This window comes from Centruroides vittatus, unplaced genomic scaffold (genome assembly GCF_030686945.1).
Source record: "Centruroides vittatus isolate TY-2023 unplaced genomic scaffold, ASM3068694v2 contig_1213, whole genome shotgun sequence".
NCBI lineage: Eukaryota > Metazoa > Arthropoda > Arachnida > Scorpiones > Buthidae > Centruroides > Centruroides vittatus.
Window position 1 is genome coordinate 646268 of NW_027120776.1, and position 13525 is coordinate 659792.

At 34.7% G+C, this 13525-nt stretch overlaps 1 protein-coding gene across 2 annotated transcripts in view; it reads left to right on the plus strand.

Annotated features, from left to right (window-relative positions):
- The window catches only part of LOC136986123 (WD repeat-containing protein 89), a 54702-nt gene extending 49764 nt beyond the window's left edge, over positions 1-4938 (plus strand). For both annotated transcript variants that reach the window (XM_067283591.1, XM_067283598.1), the window contains 2 exons: positions 3415-3477; positions 4849-4938. In XM_067283591.1, coding sequence (XP_067139692.1) covers positions 3415-3477; positions 4849-4917 — 132 coding nt within the window. In that variant the 3' untranslated portion in view covers positions 4918-4938. The remainder of the gene's footprint in view (positions 1-3414; positions 3478-4848) is intronic.
- Positions 4939-13525: the final 8587 nt, after the last annotated feature.

Below are 13525 nucleotides of genomic sequence, written 5' to 3' on the forward strand. Positions count from 1 at the left end.
TCGTCTTCCCTTACTAATGCATACTGCTTAAAGATATTCTAACGTTCAGCCAAATTAATATATGCGCAACAATTTTAAGGCACAAAGTAGTAAGTGATGTTTATTTTTCCTGTTTATTATCATGGCAACATTGCTTCATTTGTGATGACCCCACATGTGATCGAAGTGCGGGGTCATCACAACCTATCTAACACAGATCACTTTTCAAGAATTAATAGTAGACTGGAATTAATTAGTATTTATTGACCATCCTCTCTTCCAGGAGAGGTCGACTATTACTTTTGGTCGAATTACTTCACTTCCCCCTTCCACAAAAGTCCCTTCTTTCTGTCCGACCGGCAGTATGGTAGCATTCGAATAGGAAAATTACATAATACAAGGTTACCGGCAAGCACAAATTACGTTTTAAGTGGTTTACGAGCGTGCCAAGTTTCAATATTTGGTCCAATTATTGTGAAATTTGATTTGTTGGCAGATTACCATTTGCTATTTGGCCGTGAAAGGAACAATTTGCTAGAGCTAACGTTAGAAAAAATACAACATCTTAAAAATTTAACATATCATATTTTTAATTACTGTCTGCTTGATCAATGAAATTGTGCCATTTCGTACCGTCCCTTTTTCACTGATGACAAAATTAAAATAAAAGTATTTGTTATTAACTGACAATTTGTTCTAGCAGGTAGTGATTGTTCGGTCAAGTACAGAGGTACCACTGTATTTGATTAATGCGATTTTGTTATATGCGGTAGCATCGAGGGATTAAGTATCTGTGTTAATCAAGAGATACCTCTATATATATACAAGGTGTGTCTGAAAAGTTCAGTGAATGGTCTCATAAAATAAAGGAAACAAGAGAGACAAACAAAATACTTTTACTGGCATTCAAAGTAATCACCATTAGCGGCAACACACATTTGACATCGGTTGTACAGCTACTGGAAGCTGTGAGCAAACACTTCTTTCGGTATTGCACGAAGCATCGTTGTCACTTGTTGTTGGATCTGCACAATGTCAGAAAAGCATAGGCCTTTCAGGCGGGGAACAAGAAGAAATCTGCAGGTGCCAGATCTGGAGAATATGGGGTGTTGAAGAACTGTTACCTGGCATGTAACGAAGAAGTGCCGTAATGTTCACGCGTTGCTCCATTTTGCAGTGACACTCCTCACACTGACTGCATTGCATTGTTTGCTGCCTGCACTTCTGTTTAACTGTTGTGATTTTGACGCTAGGGGGCACTAGTTGGTAAGTCTCTCACTACGTCTGCGTGAGGCAACATCCTAACCAGCACGGTTATTCAACTATGGGACCATTCACCGAACTTTTCAGACGCACCTTGTATATTATATAATATGTATGATGCCCTTCTTTTATAGTCTGTGGATGTCACTGCTTTCTGTCCTGTCGACACTAAGAGGAGGCTCTTTTTTTTTCTTTTTAGTCATACTCATTATGAGTTTCTGACCGGGTCCACGTCACTATTTGGTGAGAAATGGGACTCGACATATCTCGAGCAGAACACTTGTGAAAAATTCCCGGGGCTGCTCACCCAGATTCGATCTCGGGTCTTCGGGGCTGTCGATCGACACAGATCAATCAACTATCCAATCATTAATTCAAATACATTTGTTCTAACAATTAAGTCTTTGCATTTTCAATTTCAAAGTTCGAAGCGACGCCGGGATCGAGAAGTTCCGACAACTTTTTATCGTCAATTTTTCTCGACCGGTTTCTTAAAAATAAATAAATATTCATTAATCGTTTTAAATATTAAATAAGGAGTGAAAACAAATAAGATAAGTTTATTATTTTAAGTTTCGGGATCTATATTTATTAATATAATATCAGTAAAATAATATAATTTTACTACTAATTTAAGATTATTTTATGTTTATAAATAATAAAATTATATAATACAATTAATGGAATACATAATAAAAACAAATCTGAAATTCTTCCAAGGATAAAGACGGATATATTAACAATGAAAGTGAAAAAAATTAAGAAGAAAAACGTTTTTTTACAAACTTGTAACTCAATATCTATGACAGAGAAACTGTAATGAGGTCGTTTAAATATGAAAAACTCCACAGAGTTTGCTAAAAAACATTTGTTTTGGGAAAAAAATCCGACTTGCTTATGTAACGGAACTAGCAATTATGAAATTCCCAAAGAAGCGTTTACTGTATTTCCTACATGGCAAGTCTTAATTTTTATGTTTTAAAGTATCGAACTCATGTAACTGAAAGGAATATGCTGTTTTGAATGAAAAAAATTCTTAATTTCTTTTCTTTTTCCTTTCACTCTCTTCAAAATTTTTTCTCTCTTTGTATTCGGAAGCAATTCTCATTAGTATCCACGGGTAATTTGTATCAAAACTACGTAACTGGAAGAAGTATTCTCAACGTAAAATGATATCATAATAACTTTTTTTCGTAAAGGCCGAAGTAAATTACAAAAAAAATCTATTTCTGTAATTTAAATTGGTAAATAAGCTCTCCAATGTATGAATTAAACGATCTACTTAAAGACGAGAGCAAAACTTATTTGTCGGAATGCGTGCAAAAGGGTCTCGCCGATAAAATTCGTTTTAAAAATTTCTCGCGTACACTTATCCAGTTGAATAACGTAGATGCTGTAGGAAGACAAGAAGTTGATCGATCTCATATACTTGAATGAATTTCTGTCCCGGTAATTTCGGAAAGCGTATTTTCCTTTCATATTGAAATTCTATGTCTTTGTATGAAACCCTGTGTTACGTATATGATATATCAAAATATGTATAATGTACACATGATCCCTTAATCCATATGTAGTTAAATTTTAGTCATATAACTATTTTATGCAACCCCCTATTGTGGGTTCGGCTATGCATACAATGGGAGATGACTGGGTGGCAAACGGGGTTCGATATATCTAGGACAGACTGCCCGTGAAAAATTCCTAGGGTTTTTTGCCCACTTTATTAGATCATAGGTTCCCAAAAGCAATTAAATTTTGATGGCAAAGGTCAAGGGGTGGGGAGACGGAGGGAATCGCGTGTCGTATCTCAAGTGAAGTCGAACTTAACAAAGACTTTACCGATCGTTACGACTTTAATACTGTAAGGCATCAGCTTGATATTCTGAGGTCCTAGTTCAATCTCGAGGTTGGAATCTTGGATATTTTTGTGATTAATTTGGATACATCAAGGTCTACCTCCCACCTAGCAGTCCCCATTGTAGGCCGAGCTCGAGTGCATCTCGGACATAAAAAACTCCCAAGAACAGAAAGAATTAAGGGAGAAAAATAAATAAAATTAATTATTTGTCAATTTTTTTTAAATTTAAATGTATGGAAATACAATATTTGATTAGAAACTTAGTGTGTTTTTTTATATCTAATAGATTTTATGTATTTATTATTATAATTTAGCAAGAAAATGAAGTGCCAAATGATGAGAAAGACAATGAAATTCTTCCATCAGATTCTTTAAAGGTAAGGTATAAAATTTTATAATTCTTTAATTACTTTTTATATTTTACCAGCTTAAATTTTTTGAGACTTTTCATACACAGAACTATGCACCTTAACAGTAAATAATAATAATTTGAATGAGCATTTTTGACTCATTTAACTTTATTAGTTTGAGCAGGATTTTCTTTAACTTGTGACTAGTTGATGATGTATCGAACAAGTTAAAAATGTCGACAGTCATTTTATTTACTGTTAAATATCTATTTCTGCGTATAAAAAGTCCAGGAACCTTTAGAATACGGCAAGAAAATTATAGGTATCGAGCGTTTTTGGCTCGTTACGTAAGACTGCCTTGTCGGATTTAAAGTTTTTCATGCATGTATATTCGGAAAAACCTTCATTTTATTATCAGAATCAATTAATACGCTTGTCATTAATTAATCCGTTTACAAAATTACCAAAAATGGGTGCGATAACAGTACTTAATTACATTATTTAGCCGCTAATGAAAATTTAGAAAATTAGAGTAAGGTACTGTACATTAATGTAAAATATCGAAAAATATACGTATTTAATTATATTTCCTTGCTATAAAGTAAGCTCGCGTACGAGTTTCCTGCCGCGAAAACAAGAATTGTGAAACGTCTAAACGTTTATTTATAGTAAACGTTACATAATATTTTTTAAATACTGACGTTTTTAACCTCCGATCATTTAAATTCTTATCTTTACATTAGAAAAGTCTTCTTTTATAACCGAAAAATTTTGATTAATTACCACTTAAATTATTAGATATATATATATATATATCTAAGTGCATACTTGTAAAAATAAGTTATTTATTTACATATATATATATATATATTTATAACAGTAAAGTTAGACAATTATTTTAATGAATTATTGTCAGAATTATAAACAGGATTGAGTAATATAAAAATATTAATAATTTGTTTTTCCTCTGACGAATCTTATAAAGTTTTTGGATGGTTGAAGTATTGCTAGACTTAAATTTCTGTACTTAATGACCCTTGGTTTGTTTTTGAAAGATAATGTTACATATTTGAATGCTAGCATTTAATCCACTTGCGCAGACAGAACTTATGTAAGAACAAGAGAGAATAGTAATATTATAACTTATTGAGTTTTGTCCATTTTTCTCTACTCCCTTCCTCCGCTCGTACCGTTTCGAAAATCAATTTAATCGACTGGATAATGTAAGTATCCGTCCGAAAGAAAAAAAAAAGACCGTGTATTAGATGTCGAGGATAGATTAGAATTAACGTTTTTATCTCTTATGTTAAAAATAATACGGCGTTAGATAACTAAATGAATTTTTGATTAATTAAATTAATATTCTAAACGAACGATTTTATTGTTTTTCGTTATTAGGAACCGTCGTCGTTGAAGAAACAAGCGAAAAATGTTAAACCGTACGCAGTTAGAACCCGTACAAAATAATAAAAAAATGATGTACAGATATTTATTTTTTGAATTTTTTTCAATTAAAGCAATATATTTAATATTATTTTATGATAATATAGAAGAAAAAGAAGAAAATAACGAGGTATTTTTTAAAATTTATTCGAAATTCATAAATAATAAAAATCATTGCTGTATAAGATTTGCTATGTCTTACAGAACAATTTAGAAGATCCACTAAATATCATTTTAAGATTGTTCCGTAGGATAAACTATATTACAAGAATTTAATAAAGTGACATTTCCTAAAACATAAGCCTACACATTGACAAAAAAACACACTAACTTGAAACAGATATATTTCTTTGGGTTACTGCTGGAATCCAGAGTTTTTATTCCCCGTAAGCCAAGCTTCCATTGATAGTCCGTCGTAATCACATTTACGTACATCAGACCGAATTATCAGAGGTAACGCGGACCGACGCAGCCTCGGATAACCAAAAATTTAGATAAAACCGATGCCCGCAGCTTTTTTGGATTAAAAATTACATATATGTTTTAAATGGCATATCAATTACCGTATAAGAAAATTAATGCATTCGCATACAAGTTTGCTTGGGATAATATGGAACCTTGGTTAATCGGGGTTCTGTAATAATAAAAAGTAAATTTGATTTCATTGTATAGAACTTAGACTCTAGGCTCAAGCAGTTGATTAGATAAAGCATTCTATTTTTAGTGTATTTTTATCAGTTTTGGCACTGTCTTAAGTAATATGTGGATGTGTTTCTTACAGAAAACAATAATATATTAAATTTTTGAAATCAAAGACATGACTACAGCCAATTTGATTATGTGCAAAGTACATTGTTTAACAAAATCCAGTAAGAAATCATGTACAAAATCTATTGGTGTTTTATATCTCGGCTGAAACTGTACTTATGTTAACTTCTTGATAGTTTGCCCCAAAAAAAGCATCTTATATACCAATTATGATGTTAAATAATAAGACTTTATGCAAACTGCAGATCCACCTCGTCAAAATAATTTGAATTCGTTCCTCCTTACGCTAAGGCATGCTTTATCTGTAAGAAAAATAAACAAAAATCAACACAACTTCTATGGTTCCAGACGTATGGGTCACTCTGTACATACAAAGGGGTCTGAAAGTCAACTATTACTGAGATATATTTTAAGATAATTCTAAAATTATGCTTCTTAAATATTTATATGCTTTAAAAACAATAAACAAAGACATCTTCTCCATTATCTTTACAACAAAAGAATACAAGTCCAATATACACTTCAAAGTTACGTATCCTTAGCTGGATTTTCTACGGTTATCCACCACTTAACAATAGGGATACACTCCAAGAATGTTTTCAACCTGGTTTCTAGGCCATCTTCAAATGCAGGAGGATTGCAGGTAGATTCTACCACATCTTCTTTATCATACATTACATCAGTGCTTCTCAAAGTGGGTGATATCACCCCTGAGGGGCATTTGAATTATCCAAAGGGGCATTAGGCACGATAGGAGGTGATGGGAGCAATAGATCATCTCCTATTTCTGTTCTGTGTGCACAGAACAGAGCGTTACGACTAACAGTCACGACCCTCCAGTGGTCCAAAAAGTTTGAGAAGCACTGCATGACATCATACGTAGATGCAGGGATGGATTTACAGGTAAGAGATGTAAGCAGTAGCTTAGAACCTCGAGTTTCGAGGGGTCTCGAAAATTTTAACATTAATGATTACCAATTGTATGGGCAAAAGAGCCTCCGGCAAACTTAAAGGAATTAAAAATGGATACAGATCTTTGACAGATAAAAAGCGGCTCTCCTCGCAATAGTGCTTAGTGAACAAACTTTGCCACTTATGTTTTGACGACATGAAATTCTGTGGAAAAATATTCCTTAAATGTGATAGAATGATACATACAGTTTATTTGTACAGTCATGTTTATAATTGATTTATTGTTTCTATATTAGTACAGAGTATATAATATTAAGTATCCTGTTTATATTTAAACAATATGTCTATAGTTAATCATAGATGGACATTATCTTACTGTTCTGAAAAAAACTAGGTTAAAATCCAGGATGGATCCTCAGAAATGTTCATAGGGTGTCTCGGGTCCCCTTACCGGCCGGCCACCAATTTCTAGATCCGACTGAACTCTTTTGGGTATACAAAGAGCCCTCTTAATATCGGAAAAAGGAAGGAGAACAGAGAGAACTGTTTTAAAAAAATGCTAATCATGAATTTAAATAATGTTCAGTTATGGAACAATAAACATTATTTTAATATTAGTGACATTGAAACAACTTTCATCGTTTTTTATTATTATAAACAGATAAATATCATATATAGGTCCCAAATGGCTGAGGCAGTTAAGATGTCAGCCTATTGAAGATAAACATACCTGCCCACGTTTAGGATAAAAATCATTAGACGATCCCTTCTTGAACTAGAAACCAAGTGGAGAGTCACTTAGTGGTATCGTTTTGGTGTTTGTGCATGCTTTAAAGTGATTCAAAAACCTGTTACAATTTAGGCAGGCCATCTGCAATTCTTTTTTCTCAATGCAGTAGTGCTACTACCACGATGTGCCATCCGCTCCCTAATAATGAGACCAGGGAAGTGGCAAACTCTTAAGGACCTGGTGTAATTATGGGAGTAAATATTTTTCAATTGAAGTTATTTGTCTATATTGAAAGCCCTTTCAGTTGCCGCAATCTGTGACAGCTCAAGATTGTGCAAAATCATAAATGTAAGCCTTGCTATTGGAGCGATCCCAGCTGTATTCAGAATGGGTCCAGTCAGTGCATTTGTTCGTGATTGCCCCATATTGATCTTCGATTATTTTTGACGATAAGAGGGCCTCTATGTAGAGTCCATTGTGGATTTGGCCAGGCCCACAGTGGGGTAGGTAGCGAGTACAGTAGCCTATAATGAAAACGATTAGCCTAGATAATTTTCGGGGGAGTCCTGTTAAGTCTCACTTGTTTGTAAGATCTCTGCCTACTTTAGTATTAAATATTCTGTCCGCCTTGCGGGCCTTAAAAAGGCCTTTTTCCATACTCGTCATTGTTTGGTCGAGTGATAAAAGACAGGCCTGACAGTACGTGAGTTAAAGCACTTGAAAATTTCTGGATCGCCCGTAGAGGCATGGTGGTGCCTTTCTGCTTGGGCCATCCGACTGTCCTGCACTTTAGTACTAGATCCACAAAGGGATTAAAATTTGGGCATAAAATTTTGAATTATTTTCATATTACAGTTGGATATTGCACGCATGGGAAGTCTGATACTTGTTGATCAACTAAGTTCACTTTTTCTGCACTAGTCAAGGTTACATACGGTTTGTTTACAAGTAATAAATTGAAAGTCGTCATAAATTAACAGCAGTGACAATTTTAGGCATAGATAAAGGCCTCAAATACCCGTAAATATATGCTTTTCGATATTCCTGTACTAGCTAGGGCCCTAGACTTTATACGATATATATCAAGTATCGTGTGATACGTGTTTTACAGTACATAAACTTATGTATAAGAGGCCTCACAAGTCATGTATGCCTAAGGCCTTGACAAACGCCACTGTTTAAGAAAAAAATATGTATATTTTATGCTAAAATAAGTAAAATCGGCTTCATTTTTGAAGAAATTGGCATAATTTATCAAGATCTGAGAGAGATGCTGGGACTAGTCAAATGCCAGGGGCCTCGCTCTCAATTGATTTATTTATCTACAAACATTAGGGCCTGAAGGCTTATTGATCCCAATCGTTCCAATGATTTAACATTAAAAACAGCCCAATTTAGATTACAATTTCCTCTAAACAATTCTCAATAATCAATTTAACACCTAAACAATCGGGCCTCATAGAGAGGAGCAGTCAGTAGGGCCTTCCGCCCGGGCCCCAGACGAGAAGGACCTGAAAATTTATAGAGAGTCACTTATGTAAAATACACGATACAAAAGTAATAGAGAAAGTTCAAAGGCCGGGCCCTCTCTCGGGCCTTAAAAAATGTTAAAAATAATAAGAATAAAATTACATACAGGAATTTTCTTCTGTAAATTGATAATGACGAATGCCTCAAGGTCACACTACTCACTTCTTTTTTTTTTGTAGAAATAAGTAAGTTTGGGAGGGAGGGGAGGCGAAACCGATGCTCACACCTATTCTGCCTTATTTATGGCAAGATACGTCATCTAGTGTCCCCGAGGATGCCCTATTAATGGACCATTAGCCGTTACGTGACTTTGGTCAGGTCATAAACGTTTTCTTTCCGAGCCCTATGACCCCGACAGAAGAGTGAGATGGCTGCTCTTTGACCCATTGGGATCGGTTACAACGTGGGCGTGTCCGATTTATTAATGAATCTCCGACTGACAGCAAATAACTTCAACCCCTTTATAACGCGTATTACGAATACAACTCCACCGTTTCCTGGCTGTCGACGTATCAAACACGCAATAAACCTCGTTACAGAAGAGGTGGGGGGAAAAGCGCGTGCCAACATCGAAAACGGGGGGTAAAAACCCCCGATTTTAAGTGTTTTTGCGTAATAGTGTACACTCGATACACTACTACTACTACTACTACTACTACTATTCTGGTCAGTCGTATATTATTCTCGGAAATTACGTGACCTACTTTACGTGTTGGGGTGTCGAAACAGAAGCTCTCCTCTTTTACTTTCTACTAGAAACAATAGAGGGCCATCTCGTGTTTTTAAGGGGGTGCGAAATGACAAAAGAGTTAGGATTTAAGAGTCGAAGGAGGGGGAGTGAAATTTGAGTAGATTAAATGTTTACTTCTCGATCAAAGTTGTTCTTTGTATCGAGTCCAATCACCTCTGGCTTTCGTTTCCTGTCTGATCCATCAATCACCGTCGTTTGTGCACGACCATTTTCTAACCAACACTCCCTTCAACCTGTCTGACTTTGGATTCTTTTCTTGGAATGACCCAGCTGAAATGTTGCTTTTTTAAACTCTTGTCAGATGATAGAAGGTGTTTTTATTCTCCATTTCATTTTTTCTAACACACACACACTAAAAAAAAAACAAGGAAACTAATAATGCCCACAGAGGAGGGGAGGAGGGAAAAAAGCGTTTCAGATCCGCACCCCGATTAGTCTGCCAAGCCTCAATATTTTTGCTGCTTCGATAAACTTAATTATCTCTACGGGGTCGAGGACAGTCGCGCGTTTTGTGTGACAATCGCGCGAGCGTTTAGATATCACCTTTCGGCCCCTTTAAACCCGTGCCAAACAGATAAGGGGGGGAACTCGGACCCATTGATGTTCGGCCATCAGAATATAGCATTATTATTATTATTACGGATTACCGGAATGCCAAAGCTCCATGCCGACTTTAAATAACACGGATGATCACCCCACCCGATGTTTACACCACGGATCAAATGTGCAATCGTAGCAGCTTAGAATAGCTTTATTTATTATTATCTCGCCGTTTCTAAATATAAACCGCTCACACGAAAAATCCGGGAAAAAATTTTAATTGATAATTAAACCGAAAAAAAAGAACACGCAAACACACCCTACCCCCCTCCTACGGCGAAAATCGTAATTTATAAACCACCCCTTCGTAAGATAATCTGACTTAATCCTATCGTCATTCATTTCCCGTTGCACTTCCAAGTGTGACGTCAGCTCTCGAGTCTCGATAGCATTATGACGCGTAATTGTTACTGTAGTAGTAGTAGTAGTAGTCAGTAAGGGGAAAGTGAGGGGTGGGGCAAGTAGTTTTATTGGGTTTATTTACTGACACCTCTTAGGATGGACTCAAATTTCAATTTATTTTTAAGGAATTCATTGAGAAGGGAGGAGCGGAAACACTCCTTTTTATCAGTTAGTGTGCTACTATAAGTAAACGCGGAACAGAATTCCAAGTATTTTTTTCCCTCCCCCCTCTAGTTTTTAATTCGACCAGATGGCTGCACTTATCTACCGGGCTTCCATTTTCGTTCTTACAATAGATTTTCTTCCCTGTTTATAAGACGTGAATTAAGGAAAGAGGAGAGCCAAGAGGGGTGGAAAAAAAGGAGAGCGAGTCTCCCACCCCCGTTATGAGTTAGGGGAACACGTGATTATACGAGTTGGACACGGTTCATTACTAACATTTTTCTGATTGGCTGATAATGTGGCGAATTTCGTCCCCTTCAAATTAAGACCACGTGATGATGTCCGCCACTCCCTTTCGAAGAGAAAATTGAAGTCGGAGGAAGTTGTAAGCACCGGATGGTGACGATGGCGGCGATAAATTAAGAAAAATTTATGGTTTGCGTGAATATTTTAGTAATATTTTCGCCAATTGTTGTTAACTAAGAAAGAGAAGAGTTTTCGGTGTTTGCAACCCGCATTGTGCCCCCTGTAGTCCATTGCAATGAAGGAATTCATGGCTATTTGCTCTAGTTGAAGCCATTTAACTACTTGAAATTCTCCCTAACGTAGGATGGAGCCTTATAATTTCTTAAAACTATGAACACAGGACCATCTCTTTAACGTAAAATTAGTGTGCATAATCATTTAAGTGAGCCAATTGTTACAGGCAGGGTAGGTCCTTGGACCATTCTGACGAAACACTCTTTTCATGTCGCCGCGGTCGAGACTAGTTCTGTGAAGTATCAAACGTTGCCGGACTCTTTGTTCGAGATAATTACGTCATCCGGAAGACAATTTTTGTTTTGTTTATTAAAACACGCGCCATCTTCAAATCCGGTGGGGGGGAAGAAACGAGGAGTAGAAATTTTTCTGTGATCTGCGCCTTTACCATTTATTTTTGCTTGAAATCGGAAATATTAATTATTTTTAAGAATAAAAAATGGCTTCCGCTTAAATTCGAATTTATATGTATTGTGGCCCGAGGTGCCCTTCCTCCTACACTAAATAATAAATAAATTTAAAAGGGTAAACCGTAGCTTCGCGGCCTTAAACTGTAGTCTGGTATACGAGGCTCTATACTGTAATCTAGTATTGTGAGGCCTTAAACTGTAGCCTCATACCGCAAGTTCCTAAGCTATAGCATGATTTCACGAAGCCTTAAGCCATAATCTCATATCGTAAGGCTTTAAGATGTAGCTTGGTACCACGCTGTAGCTGTGGTAACTTACGTATAAACTCGGCCCCGCTTCCACTTCTTAATTTTATTTAAGAAAAGAAAAAGAAAGTACTTCTTAATTTTACAAGATTATAGACGATATCCTCTAAAGCTAAACTTACAAAATAAAAAAAAAGAAGAAAGATTGAATTGATTGTTCTGGTTGAAAATTTATAAAAGAACTTTCTGTTGACATAACTCCCCCCCGCAGGAGCTTAGATGCATTCATCCGGGGACATAGTCAAGTATTGCTTTTCTTTATCAACCAATTGGGAAGAAAGAAAGGAAAAAAGTCCCCCTCGCTCCGTCTCCACCCTCGCCAACAACACAAAAGCCAAGTGGCCTCCTGACCCCACATAGCCATGATTAATGAAGTGTCTTTTGCCTCTCGTGTTACAAGTCACTTGTTTCCTTTACCAAACTTCACTTTATTCTTTTTATTATTTTTTTTAAAGGTGGATATCCTCTACTTCTATCCTGTATTGCGCCAGAGGATGCTCCGAATGTTCTTCCTTATTATCAATAAATGTTTACAAATTAATGCCCGCCGCCGATAATAAATTTTGATTCAAAATTGGGTTCGATTTCCATCGATTTTTTTAAAATTACATCGGTTTATTGGCTGTTAAATTTTTTAAAAATTTTTTCAGCGTTTTATATGAGTTAAAATTACTATTTTATGCGAAAAATTTGCTTATTATTCGAAAATTTTATTATACAATTATGTTAAATTTAATTATTATTTTTATTTCAAAGTAGAGAGCATTCTTTATAAACTATCAGAAAAATAATTAGATAAAGTAATTAAAATTATAATTGAATAATTATGGTTAAAAGAACGAAATATATATATATTAAAATTCGAAACTAAATTAAGAATATTAATTTAAATTTCTTAATCAATCATCTGATTGGATGATTTCAATTTTTCAATTTTATATAATATACCGTTACGTCATTATAAAATATTGCTTATACATTCAAATTTATTTCTTATTAATTCTTTATACGCGATAAATTTAAAGTTGTTTGTATAATCTATATAATATAATTAATATTTGATTTTACTCATCAACGTTATCTTCGTCTTCAATTTACATTTAATTTTTAACAAGCGCACGATTTACAACAACTTTATCGTTATTAATTTTCAAAAATTAAGATGCAAAATTAATACATAACAGTTTATATAATTTATTATAAAAATTTAAAAGTAATGTAAATAAGTTTTAAAAAAAAATTTACTTAAAACTTTAATAAATTTAAAAATAAATACGAACTTTTGTTGTGAAAATATTAATACGGCATTTATAAAATTAATTAAGCTATAAAAACGAAAATAAATTTAAATTTTTAAATAATATTTGACGGAAGATATTTAAATTTGTATTTAAATGACGACGTTTATTCTCAAACCAGCGCTTATCGAAATTATTTTTTAATATTGAAACTGCCGAATAAACATTAAGAGAAGTGGAAAAACTTTTCTGAAATCGGGAGGGGGACTGTTTTTGTCACTTTC